General features: G+C 42.0%; 2 protein-coding genes across 2 annotated transcripts in view; one reads left to right on the top strand and one right to left on the bottom strand.

The window, feature by feature from the left end:
- Window positions 1-12305, top strand: part of fmn2b (formin 2b) — a 92054-nt gene extending 79749 nt beyond the window's left edge. The window contains exons 17-18 of the mRNA XM_058406930.1: window positions 9719-9800; window positions 11104-12305. Of these exons, the coding sequence (XP_058262913.1) occupies window positions 9719-9800; window positions 11104-11130 (109 nt within the window). The 3' untranslated portion in view covers window positions 11131-12305. The remainder of the gene's footprint in view (window positions 1-9718; window positions 9801-11103) is intronic.
- Window positions 12306-12534: 229 nt separating this feature from the next.
- The window catches only part of grem2b (gremlin 2, DAN family BMP antagonist b), an 11943-nt gene continuing 2566 nt past the window's right edge, over window positions 12535-21911 (bottom strand). The window contains exon 2 of the mRNA XM_058406931.1: window positions 12535-14176. Coding sequence (XP_058262914.1) covers window positions 13675-14175 — 501 coding nt within the window. The 5' untranslated portion in view covers window position 14176 and the 3' untranslated portion in view covers window positions 12535-13674. The remainder of the gene's footprint in view (window positions 14177-21911) is intronic.

Genomic DNA, 21911 nt, shown 5'->3' with positions numbered 1-21911 from the left:
AGTGGGCCGTTATTTCATACTGTCCTCTTCATGCATTTGTCAGCCTTTGTTTGCAGAAAAATTTACCTTTGTGAGGTGGAGGGTCTCTCACTCTCTCTCTCTCGCTCTCTCTCTCGCTCTCTCTCTCTCTCTCGCTCTCTCTCTCTCTCTCGCTCTCTCTCTCTCTCTCGCTCTCTCTCTTTCTCTCGCTCTCTCGCGCTCTCTTTCTCTCGCGCTCTCTCTCTCTCTTTCCTTCTCTCTCTCTCTCTCTCTCTCTCTCTCGCGCGCTCTCTCTCGCTCTCGCTCGCTCGCTCTCTCTCGCTCTCGCTCGCTCTCTCTCTTTCGCTCTCGCTCGCTCTCTTGCTCTCGCTCGCTCGCTCTCTCTCTCTCTCTTGCTCTCGCTCTCTCTCTCTCTTTCTCTCTCGCTCTCTCTTGCTCTCTCTCGCTCTCGCTCGCTCTCTCTTTCGCTCTCGCTCGCTCTCTCTTGCTCTCGCTCGCTCTCTCTCTCTCTCTTGCTCTCGCTCTCTCTCGCTCGCTCTCGCTCGCGCTCGCTCTCTCTCTTTCTCTCTCCCACCAGGACTGCCCAAGGGCTTTAGATCAGAAAACAGTGCAGGGTCAAATTTGTTACAGCTCACACCCGTTCCGGCCAGAGTGATGGACACTGGCTTTGTAGTGACAGCCGAAAGTGGACTCCACAGCATTCCACGCGTTAGTGAATCCGACACGGAAATGAATCTTCCTCACCACAAGCACACGCTGTGTATCGGTGTGATTTAAAACAACGTGTGTGTGTGTGTGAGCTTATGCTCAAGAAGACTCGCTTACATTAACCTTCATTAACCAAAATTATATCTAATGTATAATTGGCCTAAGTTCATTTAAACATATAAATGATGTGCATTCAAGTTTGAAAGTGTATTTATTTCAGTTTCATGCTGATTTGGTTATTTCTTTTAAAGCAATTATTACAACAATGATGTAATAAATTTGAAAGAGAGCCATAAATTGAAGGTAAAATAGACAAGCCGTTAAATTAGGAGAAAAGTAAAGGTGGAAGAGTTGTGCTCTGAGCTGATGGTATCTGATGTGCCATAAAGACAGAGCTTGCATTAGGAAGATTTAGCACATGCTCTTTGTGGTCATTTTCAGCTTTCTGTGAGCTGTGTTTTACATTTAGCACAAGCTGTCTGTTGTCACGCTTGGTTATTTATGGATAATTGATGTTTATCATCATGTAATAATAATAGGATTTTTTTTTTTTTCAGTTTGTTTTTTAAAAAGATTTCATACTCTTTATAAAGATTGAGGCCCAGTGTTTGGGTCAGTAACATTAATTTCTATCATGGCTTGAAGTGACACTAAACCCTCTGAAGAATTTTCTTCAGCTTTGTGATGGACCTGCATTAAGCATGTCTGGAAAAACTGGAAAACTCGACACAGATTGACGTGAGATGATTTAGACTTGCAGACAGCCGAAGCTTCGTATGTCCAGTGGAAAAGAAAAGAAAAATACAAACTTGAGACAGCAAACATGTCTGGGTTGATTAATGGCATTTAGGCTAAAAAAGAAATGTATACATTTTGCTTTTGTCATTTGTGTTACTTTTACAGTGTTTGGCCTCATGTTAACGTCAGCACTGATCCGTTTCTCCTGCAGCATCTGACTAACCCGCAAACCCAAAACCTCTCAGGTTTATTTTTCCTTGTCTAATGGCTGTCGTGTGTTACTGTAGTCATTATGAAGAGATCCACTCCGCACAGACCTGACCCGCCAAAGTCAGTCTACTTGCACAGCTCTCCTGTCTCAAACCCTGTGCCATATGTTTAATATTACATTATATCTCCTGTCTTTTTAGAATTCGTTGAAAAGGGGGGAGCTTGTGAAATGAACCGGGAATTATTTTTCTAACCCCCGATAATGAAAAGAAGACTTGATTCGATACAGTTAGCTTCAAGTGGTTTCGATGAGGTTTAGCGATAACGGCGAGAGTTCAACAGGTACAAATTAGGCCGGTAAACAGAGACGAGCACAGAGGCTTCTCCATTATTCATGAGGAACCACCGTGAACCAGTGGCCATATCTGGCTGTATCTGTCCCGAAACGTACAGTTCAGATCAGGTTTCTTTAACCCCACTGCTCTCGGAAGCCCCCTCTTCTTCTTCTGCTCTTAACTCATTCAACATAATCATTGAAGCTTTTAGACTCGGGGCTCTGACATACTCCACGGAAGTGACTTCTTAAAAAAAATACTGCCAAGGTCCGTGATTCTTCCCGCTCTCCACTTATCTGAACGAGCCGGCACTGAATTAATGTTAAGATTTCGGATTCCTGATAATTTCTTTGCTCTTTATATCCGACTCTGCTGTTTGGCCTCCGGCTTTCTTTAAAAGCTCTGCGCTGCCATTCAGGATGTTAAATGGAACTTTCTGGATACAGCTGAACATTGCTGCTTGTTCTCAACGCCACACTGAGAGCAAGTAGAAGGGATGATTTATGTAACTTTAGCGGTTTTATAGTGATTGTTTTGGAAAGATTCTTTTTGAAAAGTTTCTAAATAGATAATGAGCGGAGATGAATAACCTTTTATATACATAACCATTTTTTAGATACACCAAGACTCTTATACCATAGATGGATATACATCAGTCATAGTGATTTTCCTGATAACTAAATGTTTATTAATAAAATAAGTCCAGCAAGGACTTTAATTCTAAGTGAGATCTGACTTTTTGATGCATATTTCTGGTTAGTCAGGGTTTTTATTTACTTTCTTTTTCTTTTTTTTTCAATGATTTTTTATTTTTATTTATTTTTTGTATTTATGGTATTGTATTTTTTGGTTGGTTTATTTATTTAATTTTATTTATTTTATTTATTTTATTTTATTTATTTATTTATTTATTTTTGGAGAAGTTGGGGGATAAGATGTCAGTAACCTCTAAAATATTACTACAAATATTAAATATTACTAAATTGTTATTAAATATTACTAAAAACTAAATTCTCAAACATTCAGTAATGAGTAAAATTAGAGGGAAACAAAGACTTTCAATTTCAGTTTTTAAACATTTGTAATTTTTTCCCCCAGCTTTATTCTTTTTATGCATTATGTTTATTATGCATTCATCCAAGATTCAATCAATGGTGCAATTCTCACATTTCTTCCAGTATCTCAAGAAGTAGTTGTTGAAAGTTTGTAGGAATTTATATGGAGTTATTGCTGTAACCAGATAAACTAATTATATTTTGGAACTAATTCAAACAGAGACAAGGACAAGACAAATGCCTGAAGCAGAATCTCTGCATGATGAACAGGAATTATATCTATGTTCATGTTTAACAGCTCAAAGCTCCTTTGCCTGGCTCTCAGTTTATTTAGCTTCGGTTCATCACTGCTCTCGCCAGTCCAGCAGTAGGAAATTCTTATGCTACATCTCAAAATAAAGTGGATAATTGTAGGATTTGTAACTTCTCCATCCTTATTGCTGCCTCTAGATGAACTGTTTATATTTTGATGTTTTTATTCAGACATACGTTCAAGAGATATCTTAAGGACATTTCAGACATACAGATGAGTAACAACAGGCAGTGGGGGCATCGTCTTTAATAGGGGCTATCCAGTGTTTTTTTTTTTGTTTGTTTTAATAACATTTAGAAACAGTTAGAAGTTATGTGACATGTTGTTTAAAAAAAACAACTAAGGGATGGATAGACAGACAGACAAGCAGGTAGACAGACAGATGTAGACAGACTCAGACAAGAAGGTAGACACACAGACAAGCAGGTGGACAGACAGATGTAGACAGACACAGATGAGCAGACAGACAGATACAGAGACAGACAGGTAGACAGACACAGACAAGCAGGTAGACAGACACCAAAACAGGCAGACAGGTAAACAGACACAGAGACGGACAGGTAGACAGACAGACAGAGACATTCAGACACAGGTAGACTGAGACAGACAGACTGGTAGACAGACACAGGTAGATATAAACAGACAGACAGACAGTAAAAAAAATCTGATGCGAGTGGCTAAATGCTAGTTTTGTTCTATATGTAGTAAAGACAGGAATAGACACGTATAGACACCCCAGTGTTTTTTCTGTTAGTATTGTTTTGTAAAACAAGACATACCAGGTGCCTTGTATCCGAGTGGAGTTAAAGTTCCCACCCCTAGATTTCGGTCCTCCAGAGCCGTATAAAGGACTAAATGGAGCTGTGTTGCCTTTGGCAGGATGGAGCAGCTTCTTCAGTTGCAGCTATTGTAGTTGTGACACTTTTCCTGAATAGCGTCACTTAGCAGAGCTGTATGTGTGATGTGCTTGTGAATGATTTATGAGAGATCTCAGTCAGAGAAAGAGCTCTCATCCTCTTTCAGCGCATCTGTTCTCTGGTCTGTGCTGCACGCCACTCCTGTGCGATAAGGTGCCACTTTGCCGAACAGAGCGCCTCTTTATCTGACAGGGCAAAGTGACAGCTTTTGACTCTTTAAGTGCGCCTCTCTCAATAGCCCCCTGAGCACCGAGACATCAGATAGATTAGTTCCCACCGGCAGACGCGGCAGTGTTGCCTTTCTCCTGACATTTGCTGCCCCTCTTAATCAGGAGATCTGTCTCTAAAGTGTTTGTCTTCGCTCTCCAATGGCACCTAAAGCCCTAAAGAATCCCCCCCTCCCCCCCTCTGTGTCACTCAGCCCCAATTTGTCATGAATCGTTGTCGTTTGTGCGCCTGAATAGGAACGGGGGAGTTTAGACGGGTCTGGCCTGCACACTAAAACCAGAGCTGACCGAGATAACGCTAAATATCACTCATTCTGTACATCCTTTTCATTTCCTCTCACTTCTCCTCATGCCCTTCTGTGTTTTGTTTTGTTTCGTCTTATCTGTTTGTTTTTTTTATTCTTTCATTTTTCTTTCTCTCTATAAGAAACAGATATTAGAGCGGAGTATGTGTGTGTATATGAAGTTGACCCCGGTCTCAGGAGGGAGCTCATATGTTTATTTGTTTCTCTAACCCTCCGTCTGCTTAAAGGCTTGACTTAGCTAAACACAGGCTTAAGTGGAACAGCCTCGAGCAGCAAGATACTCGACTTTCTCTTCAAAACAACACTCGGCCAAAGTGGACATCACTCGCCGGCGTCGTTAAAGAGTCGAGTTTCACCATCGAGGTTCGTTCTGGTGTCCTCGGCTGCAGGAATGTCACGTTTTAACACCGAGTGGACTGGAGAGTAGAAAGTGGGACTGTATTTAGTTTTGTAAGTGTGCGAATGCTAATATGCCGTCAGGGTCAAGTGTGTTTCACTTCATTACAGCGCTTTATTTTAAGCTGAAATATTTTACAGATGGAGAAACACTTTTCGAGCCGGAGATTAAAGCGTTTGACTTTGACCCTCGCTGTCTCTCAGAATTAATTTCTGGTGAATTCACTAAAGTGCTGTTGTAGGAATGTGGAGCTCTGAACAGGTCCATCAGATTAGCTGTAGTGTCGTTTTTTTTTTTTGAAGCCGAAGGACACCGAGTGTTCGAATAAGAGAACTTTCCCTACAGTATAGATCAGACATGGTCTCTCTTGCAGTTATATTCGGTGTGTATTTATTTGAATGGCAGCTACGTAAATATAGATAGCAGTGAATGCTGAATATCAGTTTTGTCTGTTCCAGCAGATATCCTGAAGTGCACGAGTAAATGGTGTTTGATTTCTCTTTTGCCGAATCATTAATTTATTAATATTTATATTCATTTATAGACATGGCTAATGTGGAACATCCTTAAAAAGACACAACCAAGTCTGTCGTGTTGGGAAAAAAAAGCCACCGCTTTTTATCAGACTTATAAAATAACACTTCTTCCAAACATCTCCTCACAAAAACATTCACCATATCAACAATTACTTGTTCTTTCATTCCTTTTTAAAGTTAATATTAATGTAAACCTGTGATTTGTCTTCCTAGCACTACCGTCAGAGCTTCTGTAGAGCTGTTAGAGAAAATTCATCAGAATTGAGTTTACAGCTCTGTGTTTAATATTTCAGTATGACAAGAATTTATTGGGGCTATTCATTTCATGAAACAACATCGTATGATGACCATCACAGACCCTCGCAGGTCATCTTAGGACCTCTCGCATTGTGATATAAAGCCATCTGGGAAACACAAACTGCCATTACAAACCACTACAAAACCATGAGGAACCAATAGAAATCTGTAATGGTTTCCTTTTTTTTTTTTTTTTTCCCCTCCCAGCAGCATAGTATCTGTGGAGTTGTTGGTGCTCTGCATCTGGTGATCAGACTCGGAGCTCCACACTTGGATCAGAGTTTGTGGAGCATGTAAATCAAATCCACATTCGTGGCAGATAAGTGGTGTCTGTCCTCTTCTTGCACTGTTTTGGTTTGTGATCCCGCTGTGAACTTTTTCAACCAAGCGATTCAAGCTCCCATCTCCCCCTGTTGTATGTTCGTTCGCTTGTCCTCTCTCTCTGTCTGTCTGTTTCTCTCTCTTTCTATCTCTCTCTCTCTCTCCCGCTCTCTGTCTCCCAGCCGTCCCCCATCCCTATCCTGGTAAGTGTCAGCATAAGCCCCTGCTGCTTCCTTAATCATCACTGAGAGAACGTTCTGGAGTGGATGGCGACCCCGTAAAGGAGCATCACCATATTTGGAGCTTCAGACTCTACAAAACTCGGGCTCCTGATCCGGACGCCCACAACCACAGCAGGGTTCGACTCTCTGGCCTCGTCCACCGAGTCCGGCTTAACATCCGCGTGTAGTAGAAGGGTCTCGCGTTGTGTTTTTTGTGTGGGATAAAGGAGTATGCTGTCGAAAGTAGCCAGCTACTGCTCTGAGCCCTGGCTGCCTTTTACAGTCTTCCCATAATTCTCAGAGGCGTAAACACTTCAGTGCGCTATCATGGCCTGCACGCAGACGGCCCTCTCAGCCGCCAAATTCATCTCGTCCAAAATGATCTGTTTGCTCTTAGCTACTTTTTTCCAAACCTTCCGAGCCACGCTTCTGCCTAGAGAGCTATTTCTGGGTTATGGCCTTTTCTCATTCCACAAAATATGTCTTGTTTTATGAGACTCGGCCCCGCACAGGCTTTGCAACCTATCTTTGCTTTGTGATATATATATATATATATATATCTCTCACAAAAATATATATATTCTTCCCACTTTCCTGTCTCTCTGCCACCCGGGCAATGATGATGGATTCTGTTTTTAAAAAAAAAAAAGGCTGCCAGCTGCAAGTCAGAAGCTGTTAAGGAAAGTGAGCTGGTGCCAAACATTAATGATTTTAATGGGTTTGACTGTAAAGGAAATGGCTGGGGATTTTGTAGTCTGAGTACAAGAACAGAGGTTTTGTCATTTTTAATCCCAACACTTCAGGTCCTTGATGAGGCTAGAGTTTCCATATGACACTAATTCACATCAAACTGCCTGTTCGTTTTATGACTGACTTGGAAACACATTTGCAGGAGCAGACACACGCATACACACACCCCACTACCTCACCATGTACCTTACACACTTCCCTTATCAGGATATTATGCACATAGACAAGCAGGGTCTTTTTTTTTTTCCCCCCTTCTTCTTCTTCTACTTTTTCTTCTTCTGGCATCAAAGCCTGCTCCCTATAAAGCAGGCAATGTGTTAGTTACTTGCTCCCATTACTGCTGTGGTTGCCCAACACATCTCCAATTATGGTGCTGTTCGGGCTCTTTTGGCTCTTTTGAAGGTTTGGAGGTCAAGGAAATGAGAGCTGAAATGCCTGCCATCCCACCCCGCGCTCCCTCCCCCCAGCCTTGTTAGAAAGAGACGGCGGAGACACGGCGGGTGTCAGGAGGAAAAAGTGTCAGTAAATAAATCTGTTCTAGCTCTCGTTTAGCCGTTCGCTTCGAGAAGGTGCAGAGCTGTGGAGCGTTTGCTGAGCGGAAGCGGGAAGAGAAGTGAGCGTGTCTGATTTAATAACCCCGGACCACACAGATTGGGCGACGTGGAAATCTGTCAGGTCCAATTAACTCCAGTGTGGAAGAGTTGCTCCTTGTGTTTAATCACGGCCTGTGGACTGCACGAAGGTTATACAGAAAAGGAAGAAAAAAAATACTCTGGCTCGAGTAGGCCAGCACTAGGCACAGAGAGAGATGATATGCACACCCTGGAAACACGGTGTACCTGCCAAACCTCATTAACAGTCAGTAAACTTAGCGTTTGGCAAAAAATCAAATTTACATAATTTCCCTCTTAGCCCAAAATGTAACTGGTCAAGCAAGATATGTTTGGTGCTTTGGAGCCTCGAGTCTAAAGCAAGTCTGGTTCATCAAAGGCTCTTCATTCCCAAATCATGATTTCACTTCATTTTATAAAGCAGCCAGGATCATCACAAGTATAAAAGTAAGAAATGTCCAATTCTTATCGTCTAGCCAGAAATGAAATCGAATTACGGGAGAGATTTTGGCTGAGATACGCTTTCATTAAAAGCTTGGTGCATCAGTAAGGTAGCTCCCAAAGGTCAACTGTATTTGGGGTAAGAGGAACATTCTGGAAGATTTATCACCCATCACTATTCTCTTACGGTCAGGGTCCTCCAGTAATGTTCAGTTAAGTGTCGCATTTCAGCTTTTGAGTTCAAATGAGCTCTGAGAAATCGTTAAGAGGCCGAGTGCAGAACCGAAGGTGCTTGTGACCTGCACTTACTTAAATGTTTCAGTTCTGTGTGTGTGTTTGTGAGGGAGCGCTGGCAGTTACTGAGGATTAGCTGTGTATTAGGAACGTATCGTAACATCCACACTTGTGGTACCAGGGATTTGTTCCGTGCCCCGCATAGCCATCAGCCTTTTTCTGATCCCTCTGGCGCCACTGTTATGTGCATGTGTTTTTGTGTGTGTGCGCACAAGAGAGGTGGAGGTGAAGTAACGTGGTCGGACCAAATCTAAATCCACTGTGGATAATTTCATGCCACTTTTTCAGCTTGAATAAATAGCACTAAATAAATCTCTGACCTTCAGTCAGGACCAGCGCTACTGCAGATCTTTCTGTAATATTTGAAATAATTCTATAGGAGGGATCGAATCATCACGTCAGTGTGTTTTATTACCCCATAGGTAGTCTGTCAGGCAATACCCTTGTGTATTGGAGGTTTATTACTGCATTCAAACTGTTATTTTTCCGTAAATATCTTCCTCAGTTCACATCCAGCTCTTCAGCGATGCCAGAGTTTTGCTAAAGTGAGAAATGTCTGATCTTATCCGCAAAGGGTTTCCATTCCAACTAAGCAGAAGCCACACCCGAGCCAACTGAAAGCTCAGATCTACTGATTAAACTGGTGGGGTCAGGTCTAGCAACTGAAAGGGAAAAAAAAGAAATGCACCAACATTGGCTAATTATTATTGATTCATCTCTGTATCTGGACACACAAACAGGTATTGCAGCAGCGGTCACTTCTTTCCTTTGTTAAAACTCCGCCCACTCCTCCCAATGTCTGAAGATGGAATTGTACCAAAAGCGGGCAGTTCTGCAGAAAATCGTGAAGGGGCAATTTAAGTGTGTGTATATGGACAATGTGAATACACACAATCTTAATCCTGCTCATGTTTCGTCACACTCGCGTCAGCTCAAATGGTAATCCACCGCCAGGGCCGGGAAACTGCGAAACCTAAAGAAGCAATACTTATGACATAACGTTCTGCTGATCTGCTTTTGGTGTTCGAATTTGTTCTGAGAGTTTATTTTTGTGTGTGTTCAGGTTAAAAGCAGCAGAGGAATGTTTCAGACAAGCCAAGGAAAAAGCCACATACAGTGTCAAACCCAAGCATGCCTCTGGAATAGTAAGTGCACTTTATATTATTATTAAAATTAAACAGTGATGTTACACATCACTTTTACACTGCGCAAGCTGGCTGTCTGACATTATTCTACTTTTAATTCTTATCGTGATTGTTTTAACATAGAAACTGTCGTATATACCTGACGGTGAGTCACCTGAAACCATTAGTGTTTATTTTGTATTGCAAATAAGTGTCACAAAAATGGATCATTATTCTACATAAACTCTGTCTCATCCCATAAGTTTTTGAATTCCTGTAGAAGAGATTGAGTCAATTCCGATTTATTACACTTTTAAAGTTTTCATTTGACTGACCATTAGATGTACGTATACTGTATACACTGATCAGGCATAACATTATGAACACTGACAGGTGAAGTGAATAAGACTGATGATCTCATCATGGCACCTGTTAGTGGGTGGGATATATTAGGCAGCAAGTGAACATTTTGTCCTCAAAGTTGATGTGTTAGAAGCAGGAAAAATGGACAAGAGTAAGGATTTCAGTGAGTTTGACAAGGACCAAATTGTGATGGCTAGACCACTGGATCAGAGCATCTCCAAAAGTGCAGCTCTTGTGGGGTGTTCCCGGTCTGCAGTGGTCAGTATCTATCAAAAGTGGTCCAAGGAAGGAACAGTGGTGAACCGGCGGCAGGGTCATGGACGGCTGAGGCTCATTGATGCATGTGGGGAGTGAAGGCTGGCCCGTGTGATCCGTTCCAACAGACGAGCTACTGTTGCTCGGATTGCTGAAGAACTTAATGCTGGTTCTGATAGAAAGGTGTCAGAGAAAACAGTGCATGACAGGTCAGGGCCGTTTTGGCAGAAAAGGGGGGGACCAACGCAATAGTGGGTCATAATGTTATGCCTTTTTGGTGTACACACACACACTAAAGTAACTGAGAACTATTCCAGTGAAAAGGAAAGGTACTCGAACTGATACTAAAACCTTGAGTGTCAGCTGATTACTTTTAACGATACTCATCCGATTACCGTTTTCTTTCTTCACTTTAACTCGTTCATACAAAACTGCCTTGTGTTAAATTACACTGTAAATGTACTAATTAGAATAAAGCCTATATTGTGGATATTTCCATTTCCAAAACTACTTTTCCAATTCCAGTCTTCATCTCAAAAAAGATACTGGGTATCAGATTGGTTTCATCTCTACAAACAAACAAACAAACAAACAACAAAACCCTTAGTGTTGAGGTAGTATGGATGTGTTGATGCTGCACAGGTATTTCATTTTTGCACAGATGAAGCTGCATGCCTCCTTCAAGTTTCTTTTTCTTCTTCCACAGAAAGCGAAGCTGGGCATGAAGATCTAACAAGCTGGACATTATAATCCTAAAAATGATGTAAAACCCCTTACAGATCGGCTGTGAGGTAGAGTGCATGGACTGCAGACATGGGCTATTTTCTGTATTAAAAAGTTCATCTTTCTGTATCTCACACACATACAAACACTTGTGAGTAATGTAGCAGCCCTTAAACGTTCATCTGCAACATGCATACAGGATACGTGTCATGTGATGTCACATCCTTTCAGTGCGTGTGTGTGTGTGCTCATGGGTGAATTGCTGTGTATGTAAACTGGATCGTACCATGTTAAGAGGAAAAGAGAAGTATGTGCTACCAGTGACGGAAAAAGAAATGAGGCTTGATGAATGGGGAATGTGTGTCGATTTCCCTCAGCTTGTTTAAGCTGCAGTATTTTCTCTGAAGCGGTCCTGCATTGCCGTGGATCACCAGCAGTATGATGTTCCGTTTTGTTTTTAGGCCAGTTTCAAAGATAAAAATGAAGGCAGACGTTAATTTGTACTCAGAAAAAAAACCCACACAGTTTAAGTACCGAAGCTGTATTTAGGCTTTTTTGCCCCCATTCCATCCTGGAGTTCCTATAGCAAGAATAATGCAGACATTAACGTTAACAAGATGTCAGTATAAGTGGCCTAAACCGAGCTCCTTCAAGAACTGCACAGGTCAAACGGGTGGACACAGGAAGCAGCAGGACACCTGAGAGATGAGCGTTCACATAAGCGATAGCAAAGTGATGAACAGGTACATGCATTTTTCTTCCTACTTCAGCAACAGAGGTATTACAATTACAGCTGAAGCCATGGAGCTGTATTCTGTTTGTCTTTAACCCATACTACAGGATCATGGCAGAAAAAAACGATTAATAGGGATTATTTTTTAAATGGCAATGTACAAGAGTTGCTCAAAATGTATTTAAAAATGCCATTATTTTATCTAATGTAAAGTAGTATTAGCATCTCTATGTAATATAATTCTTGTGTATAATTTTTTTACAACTATATTTTTTCTGTCTCAGCATGTACGTGTTTAGTGTCGATCACTCTGGTTCAGGAGAAAGGAGGGTCTGCCCATGTGCAATAACTGTTTGTATCTAATTGTTTGGGTATTATTATGTTTTTGTTTGTTTGTTTGTTTGTTTTTTTGAAATAGCATAATTTATGTAAAATAAAGAGAAATAAATTAAGGGGGTTGGCTTTCATTTGAACTAACACAACTATCATGGCTTGAGAAATGTGACTAAGCCACATTGAGAAACACAGCATAGCTTATATAGATAAAAAATGTGAAGTTGAAGTTCCTTTAACTAAATATTTACTAGTTTCTATTAATAAAATTATGAATATATGTTCACTCTTGTGTATATATTAGGAGTTCTTGTCTATCGATCCATCAAAAACATGGGTGCTAACGTTGAAACTTAACCTCATTAACCTCCTACAACCTGGCGTCTACATACGTGAACATCACATTTTTGGTTGTGTGCAGCATAATACTTCATTCTTTGTAACTGGAACCTGTTGTAAACAAAAAAAAAAAGGTGGCTTCATGTTCAAAGATAATATCTGGTTATTATATTTATTGGTTCCTCCTAACCCCAAATAGCTAGAAGAAATCTAAAATGCAAGCCAAACCAAAGCTCAGGTCTTAATGAATACATCTGATTAACCAACTGCTAATATTTTTCATCGCTATTGTTGCATAAACAATAATGTAGGCATTTATCATCTCGGTGTTCATATATATACGATTTATACCGATGTCACTTACTGTAGCATTATCTATTCATGTCTTAATGCTGACTTCAACAGTTTTGTGTGACACAAAGCAAAACCAGGATTCTACTTGAAATAGATTTTAATATAGAGGTCATTTCTTTCTCTAGATATATACATTTTAGGGTACCATCATATATAATCTCTATTATACTCGGTCTAGTAATACAATGGTATATTCTTTGAATAAGGCTTAATTTGAAGTCACTGCAAGCAGCATGATTGGCCAATTCAAGTCTCTGCCCCCACCTGTCCTGTTACTGACAGTCCAGCAGCTCAGCCACCTCATTTCCCTCAAAACACCGGCAAGGAAAGTCTGCTGCATCTGTATTGTACATGTCTGCTACAGATTAGAGTGATCAGATTAGGACGAGATCCAAACGCAACTCGGACACTGTGCTTTACTTTTCAGCAGTTTTTTTTTTTACCGCCCCAGCAGGTGGCGTTTCTGTCCGAGAACGTGTGGGCGAGATGGTCATAGGCAGCATTAGAGAATGGTGGTGTTCAGTTCTTCTCCTTCAGCAAGTCTTTTTGTCCTTTCAGAAAGCATCAGTCTCAAGATGCAAACTTGATATAACACACAAAACAACACATGTGACAAGATCTACACCAATAAAAGCTGCCCAATTACAAGGACAGCTCCAGACATCTCAAAATTATTAGCAGCTTTTGACTCTGCCTATATTAGGTACCAAATTCTACAAAAAAAATGTTTGTCATATATATTTTAGATATTTCTTTTGTCCAACGTCCCAGGCAGGCTGCCATAGTCTTTCAGCTTTACTGCTTCCCAGATTCAGCAACATTAACAGAAATACACCGGCACTGCTTGACCCGCTGGATCTTCCGGTGCCGGAAGGGTGGCTGCAGGTCAGGGCATTCCAACTCCACAGTGAGCGTAGTGAAGCGGTGCGGCCGGCAGAAAGCGCACGACTGGAACGACTCCTGCTCCTTCTTAACATGCCGAGGGATGTAGAAGGAGTTGCACTGGCCATAGCAGAAGCGGTTGATGACGGTGCGGCTCAGGCAGCCCTCATGGTTCACGGTTTGCCGCAGAGGCTGTGTCTTGCACCAGTCGCTCTTCAGGTACTTCCTCTCTGTCACTACCAGGGCTTCCTGACTAGAGGCCAGTACTTCCTGTTTCCGGCCACGGCGATCAGATGTGTTTGAGCTGGTTTTGAACGGTGATGGGATTGAGCTCTGTGGGCGGGTCTTACGACTCTCGGACGCAGCACACAGCACGCCGGCCAGGAGAACCCAAAACAGCAGCTTGCAGCACATCCTGTGAGAGAGACAGACAAAAAGAGACACGCATTTACATTTGTGGCCTTTGGCAGACACCCTTATCCAGATCATCCTTACATTTATCTCATTTATACAACTAAGCATTTGAGGATTAAGGGCCTTGCTCAAGGGCCCAGCAGTGGCAGCTTGGTGCTGTCACACACAACCTTCTGATTGGTAGTCCAACTGAACTACTATTTCCCACAGCAGTACCATGTGCTCCAGTCCTTAAAGACTTCCAGGTGGTTAAGAGATATAGAAGGGCTGGTAGAAAAGTTAGATCAGGGGTGTCCAGTCCTGCACAAAAGGGGCGGCAGTCATTCCAGCCAAACAGAAGCCACAGCCAGGATCAACTGATTAAAAAGGTGGAATCAGGTATGGCTCCTGCATGATTAGAATAAAAACCTGCACCCATACTGGCAGGTTTTTACCATACCATAATTTAGCAACTCTGGGCTTCTGTGAAGTAGATCCTAATCCTATCTGCAAAGGGCTGGTGTAGGTGCAGGTTTATTTACAACCAAGCGTAATCCATACTGGAGTCTATTAAGAGCCTAGATCACCTGCTTTTAAACAGGTGGAATCAGGTATGGCTCCTGCTTGATTGGGATGAAAACCTGCACCACATTGGTCTTTTGCAGATAAGGGATAGCCCTGTCGTAATCTAATGAATATTTAAAATATTCCAAGCCCATGTAGCCTTTAGCTAGTGTTTGATTAGGCTTAGAATTGACACTGTAGATCTCCCATGTTATCCGTATTAATGTCCCTTTCACAGGCTGTGGTGATTCAATCCCAAAATGGACATCACTAAATACAGAATCCCATGCACCTTGAGAGACATGGAGGGTTTTTTTTTTTTAATTCCTTGACTAGCATCGTAGTTGCCTCTTCCAGGAACTTACTGCCAGATATGTTTAACTTCTAAGATGCTGCAAATTGAATAAAGCCAGCCAAACACAACATTCCATAAGGTTTCACTTTGACAACCATGTTTAACGTTTATGGCAAAGCTCCTCATCTGGTCTTACCAGGATCGTTTGGCAGATTGCTGTGTGTTTCTTGAATGATTACGGTAACTAGTGTGATTAGAATATCAGATGTGCAGTAATTATCCATGAACTCATATGTCTGGGGACTTTCTTTAGAATGGTTTTCCCCTTAACCACATACATGATTCAACCAATGAAGAGCTTTGTAATTAACTGATTAGTTGAATCAGGTGTGTCCTACCAGGGAAGATATTCAATTCTACAGTCACTGAAATTGGAGTGGGATTTTTCCTGGAGCTCTAGCAGCTGGTGCCAAGAGAAAACCTCAGCTTAGACACACCAGCTTTGTTAGAACTGGCTAATGGTTACTGACTGCTACACAAACGTCTACATCATCACCGCGTTTACTCCCAGCTCGGCCACATCAGATACAACTAATGACCGTTTCACAAACTTTCAACCAGTCCTTATTCTCTACACACCTGAGCCAACTCCTTCCATCACCTGACTCGGATGTTCTAGGAAATTGGAAAATTTTACAGATTTATCCACAGTTATCGAGCATGCTCTGATCTCATGAGTCTGAACCAAAACTAACACTAAACTGAGGTTGATAAACATTAGGTATTGGACATCTGGATATAAACTCAGTAGTTTGATTCCAGCAATCGAGACATGACTAACTAAAGATTTTATTCATGTGTATTAGCTTTAGACTGGAACTAAACTCTGCAGCGTGTGTTTAACTGCAAATGTTTAAATCTCACAGCATTTGGCAGACACCATTATCAAGAGTGACTTTCGTTTATACAACTGATGGTTAAGGTCCTTGCTCAAAAGCCCAGCAGTAGGATTCGCAATCATGAGTCCAGCATCTTAACCAATGAGCTAGCACTTCCTTCTAATCTGTTGGTGCATCAGTTTGAACACCTTCTACTGTAATGCTAGTAAACACCTAAATTTAGCTTAATACATTTCTAGTTCCTAGTCAATAATATTGCAAGTGTCCACGGCTAAGCTTGGCTATAATGGATCAAACAAAGTAGCTAGTTAATTGTGTGCTATATGTCGTCCTCATCTGTGGAGCTTATACAGTCTAAAGCACATTTAGATTAGTGGCTAGGTTAAGAAGTGGAACTAATACAGGATAAACTCCTCAGTGTAAGCTTTGCACTTGTACCCTTGCTCAAAAAAAAAAAAAATGGATCAAAAGTCTGGTACTCAATAGAGCGTGAATACGGGTAAGGGAAAGTCGTTTATTTGAAAGTTTACGTATGCTGGAATTTAGCTATTATTAAAGCCTAACTCGCGTGTTTGGTTTTGATGAGGTTTGTGGTTAAATGAAACTTTTCCTCTGATCAGTCATTTCGGATGCATTCCTACGCCAGAACGCCTCACGAACTACAGTTTCATCAGTTGCTGCGCTGTTTGCTTTCTTAGAGCGAAAGAGGAAATGAATGTCATACGAGGACGAAATTAACTTAATTGAGCCATTACTGCGGCCAGCTAATTTGTCAGTTTAAAAAACCGTCGTTAAAATAAACATGTTCATTAATCAGCTAGGGAGGGGGGTGGTGGGAGCCTAGGCGAGAACGGAGAGCAAAGGAAGTTGATTGCAGCGAGTTTGACTCCTCCAGAGAAACAATTCCCTCTTTTGCTTAGGCTGCGGGTGACAAATGCGATGAATATGTAAACGTTCTTTGGAGGCGCCGCAGCGTTATGAGTGGGCACAAGCGGTGCTGAGTTGGCTCATTTATCTCACTCGCACCAGAAAGGCCCCAAATTTCACAAAAATTTCACAACTATTCTTCTGAAGTGTGACGTTCACACACACAGCCCCCCCCCCCGGTCCTTCTCATCCCTCCTCACTCTTCCATCATGTTTTTCATGGCTCAGAATGTCTCTAGGGGTCAAGCTAAGCCTCTTTTTTTCTGCTTTCATATTGTTTCCTGAGAGGACAGGAAGACACAGATTAAGCTTAATTTGTCACTTTGTCTATGGGCAGCAGGACCAAAGAGACGGCGGCCGAGGATGATTACATCTCAGGCACGAGAGAAAGCTATCTGTCAATCACGTGGACATCTTTGCAGCAGATGTGGTAGCTCTACGGCTGACTCAGTCTCGGAAAAGAAACATTTATAAAAATGTGTGTTTTTCATGAGAATTAAACGGTCATCCTCGGTCGGCCTTTTTCTCTAGCTTATCGCTTACCATCTGATATCTATTTCATGTTGTTCTTGAGCTTTAATATTTGAGCCTATAAAACGTTCTTGCTGTAGAATTTGTTTTCTTGCCCAAAAGTCGTTGTGGTGTTGTCGGGCGGCCTCGCTCGAGCATGACCGTGTTTTTCCTCGTCTGTTCTTGAGGCTGACTCTCCGGTTAACCCCGCATAACTGGAACTCCTCCTCAGACGGTGGTTCAGAGGAGCTCTTAACCGTTGTCAAAATAAGTAGCTGGTTGTGAGTCTGCGGTCTGGCAGGCCGTGGATGTTTGCACAAAAGATGATGAATGCGCCCCTGAGTCACTGCGTCAGCGTGTCTTGGCCTCCGAAGTTTTGCCGTGACACCATGGCCTCAGCGCAGGCTCCTCGTATATCTGAATGAGGACAAGCCCCCACTCTGTCTTCCTCTTTTTCACTCCAATCTCTCATCGCTAGCACGGATCGCTCCTCTATATTAAGCGTACTGGACGTAGCGTATGCCCAGGAGAAGTGCCACTTTTGCTGCAATTTCGCAGCCTTTTAAAAATCAATCATGGGTCAGATCTCGTATAACTCACCAGGGTTTAAAAAAGGAAAGCGGTGACGTGTAACCCGATTCCAGATCAGGTTCTGGGGCTAAAGAGGAACAGCAGGACAAGTCTAATGAATGAGGAGTAGATTTTATCCCAAAGTACCTGACCTGTGCTGCATTTTCCATGCTCTGAGGAGGGTCAGAGGAGAGGTGAAGCTGCTATCAACTCTGCCTGCAGGTTCAGTTTTCCTCCTCTTTCTCTACATCTGCACCCAGATCTCTTAAGAGTTCCTCAAGAAATCATGATCTCATCACAGTTAGAGCTGTGTAAAAATGGTTGAGAATGAACAACAGAGACCATTACTGAGACTCCAGCATGGTTCCTCAGTTATCTGTGTTATCTGGATGATTAATTATTCTTTCTGCTTTAAAGCTTCCTCCAAATCTGTTCTAGAGGATAATTTAGTTTATAGTCGTATATATAACCGTAGAAGTGCATTTATTCTCTTCCTCTGGAACCCTTGCTAGACCGTCTTTTCCACCCCTCCTACAGGTCATGCCCCCCACTTTCTCCCTGAGATGTCTGACTCTGCTGCTTCCTGACCCCAGCACCCCAGCCACCGCTTGCATCAGGCTTTAGCTCTGTTGCCTGAGAGACATCAGTTATCTCCATTCAGAGGTTTTACTCCGTTTGATCCGTGCTTAGGTGGATACTAGCACTTTATGTACGGCTATTTAACTCCATAATACGCCGCTGATAAGGTTCGGTTCAGTAAGTCAGCCCGGAGTAACATGGCATCTCTGAGATATTTCTTGTCGAGCGAATAATGACCCTAAGCATGCAGGTTCTGAAGCATTTAGGAATTCCTTCAGTGACTCTGTTCCAAACAGAACGAGTCTGTGTGTTTGCGGGAAGAAAAAAGGCAGATTGAAATATTTCCCCGCTGCTCATTTGAGATAATAATGTGGTTTTGAAAGTCAACATGTCTTTCTCTCGCATGTTCGAAAAAAAAAAAAATGTAACGCAAGCTCCTGGAGTTATTTCCGTAAATAATATGCCGGCACAGACAGGCCTCAAATTAATAGTATATTATCAAATGCTCAATCATAGCTCGGGCATTTCTTTAAACCGGTGCAGATTCCAGCCCATTTGCTATGAAAACAAGCATGAGGTGTGTTAATGTTCCACAGTAGACGGGGCTGTGCTCAGGATGCCTCAGGCTGTTGGGGCATTGGCATGCAACCACAACACACCCCTGTCACCCCAAAACAACTCCCATAACCCCCTACATGCACGCACACACACACAGACTACTTTCCATAATTGCCACCAGCTGAGTGTGCTGTTTCTACAAAGGCTGAGAAACACACATCAACCTCCTCCTCCTCCTCCTCCTCCTGCTCACACACATGCAAACCAGTAAGACTTATGTACTTAGTGTAGCAGAAAGCATCTATAAGAGTGTGTGAGCATGTGTGCTGCATATTGAAGAATGCGTATGTTTGGGATCTGGGCTCCTGAAGGTGCCCTGTGCTTTATCAGACTGAGTAAACCACCAACGTGGAAAGTTAAATACACACAATAACGAGAACTCGGGCGCTCTGAAGGTCGACGACAGGAACGACGTCGAGCTCGATGCTTACAACAATCTCGACAATCTTTAATAGAAATCCTGCTCGTATTTATGATAATAACGTGCGTCGAGACGGCTCGGCTGGACACCCGTTATATGTTCATCCGCTCCAAAACCTCAAATGATCGATGAGGCGCTTTCGGCGTTAAGAAAACACGTCCAGTCAGATAACCTGTACTCTGACGCATCCGAAATGACTTGGATGACTGGAAATCTTCTGTACTGTAATGATTCACTAGAATTCCCCTGCACTCACTCAGAGTCAGTGAGTAACACAGGAAATATATCCTAATCCCTTGGACAAATGGACAGTTTCTATGAAGATGCTAATTTCCTTAGCAAAGTGTTCTTATATCACTATTAAAAGCATTTAAAATGTATTGTGAGTTTCTTCAATCAGGGTGTGATCTTTGGAAGAGATGGTGGAAGTGGATGAGTCACAAGACAATGTGGTATCAATATCTCAGTGATTTATTAGTCTGAGAGCATTTTGGCTATCGTGAATGCTCTAATAACCCTGACCTGACTTCATTACCACTCACTCACCAGTTTTCCACCCCCCCCATTCCTTTTCTTTGTTAAACAATTTGGCACATCTGCTTCGCTAGCACATAATGTGTAATGCCAGATCATCTCTCTACACTGTGTCTCTCTACAGCATTTAGGCATTTCCACCTACACAGAACTAAAATCACTTACTCATCAATCTTATTGTGACTTATTTCAAATACATCTACATTCATATACGTTCCTAGTAGTAGTAGATAGTATTTAAGGAACATGTAGCTGCATCCAGCCTCTAACAAGCAAAAGCCCTGATTAAGCATGAGGGAGAAATAAACATGGTGAACATACAGTAGTGTCTGGATTTGGAGACATCAATCACAAGGATAAAGAAGAAGTTGAGATTTCTCTAACATGTAATACGGTTAAATCTGATAAAGCCCTCAGCCTTCATAAAAAAGGAAACAGTGATGTGAAATGTAAATGGATTGGATCTGGTCAGTCCAGATGCTTACACAGTATTAACTTGTGAAAGTGTCACATGACTTTGTGGTTGAAAATGAGTCAGTAGACTGATAGACTAGGCTATACATTTCAATCAAGTCAGGCTAGACATTAATAGCTCATCAGTGACTGGACACGCCCACTTTAGTATCATTTACAGAACGTATTATCATTTACTCTGGATGATTTATCAAGATAACCATGCACTTGCTACTTGGTGTTGGTGCTGATGGTGGCTTGCGACTGGGTTTAGTGGTGATGTTTTTGTTGGATGAAGACAATGTGGAGGCTTGACTCCTGAGCTGAAGACACAGGAGATATTCCTATATATTTGGTCTATTGGCTTATTAACGCATCATTTCTCAGAACCCTTACTCTTCTTTTCCACCACTTTCAGGTCCACCCTCTGCACCTTCAGACACTTTTCACATGAGCGTCCTGCCTAAGATTTGACCCAGGACATTTACTACCACCACCACCTGGGAAGCTCATACCTCTGAGAAACACATCAAGAGGCTCAATGGAGCCCTGGACCTTCAGCAATGTTAACCAAGGTTTTAACCACTACAGCAGATAAGGGCAAACCTCATTTTCATTTCTTTAAGAAGAAACCTTTTGCCTTTTTAAGAAGAAATCTGTTTATTTGCAGTTCCTAGTTTATGAATTTGGGGTCAGGGCACAGGGTCAGCCATGATACAGCTCCCTGGTGCAGAGAGGGTTAAGGGCTTTGCTCAAGGGCCCAACATTGGCAGCTTGGCGGTGCTGTGGTTTGAACCCCTGACCAGTTAGGTGCTTATATTTAAAAGTTAGCACCATGTTACCATCAGCCAGTGGTCAATTGGGGACTAGAGGAAGTCTTCTATCTTAGACCTTTTAACTCAGTGACCTAAAAAGTTGCCCTGCTAGACAAAGGTTCTGGGTTTCAGTGTTTTATCTTGGAAGCACACTTTTGCCATAGCTCCTGATCATGATCCTCTGTCTGAGGCCAGTGGTGTGATGCTTTAGTGGAGCCTGAAGAGGGTGCTGTTTGAGATTTTGTAGATCATCCACAATTCCCAAATTGATCTACTGGGGATAGGCAGTGCATTTTATTTTATTTATGCACTTTTATGCTAACTATTAATTATGAAGCTATGTCTGAGGCCAACAGTGTGATGCTTTAATGGAGCCTGAAGAGGTAAAAAGGGGCAAATTGATCAGATAGACGAAAAAAAAAATGGTGATGAAATCCCAATGTTCCTATTAGCAACCATGGAATTAAGAATTAGTATTCTCTAGTATTATGTTTAAATATTAAATGAAGAGCTTTCAAACTGAGGACACCTGTTGCATGCTGGATATAATGCATGTGTCCCTTGAGTTGAAAA

This window comes from Hemibagrus wyckioides, linkage group LG13 (genome assembly GCF_019097595.1).
Source record: "Hemibagrus wyckioides isolate EC202008001 linkage group LG13, SWU_Hwy_1.0, whole genome shotgun sequence".
Classification (NCBI taxonomy): Eukaryota; Metazoa; Chordata; class Actinopteri; order Siluriformes; family Bagridae; genus Hemibagrus; species Hemibagrus wyckioides.
Note: the sequence above shows the minus strand (reverse complement) of the source record. Positions and strands in the feature narration are given on the sequence as shown.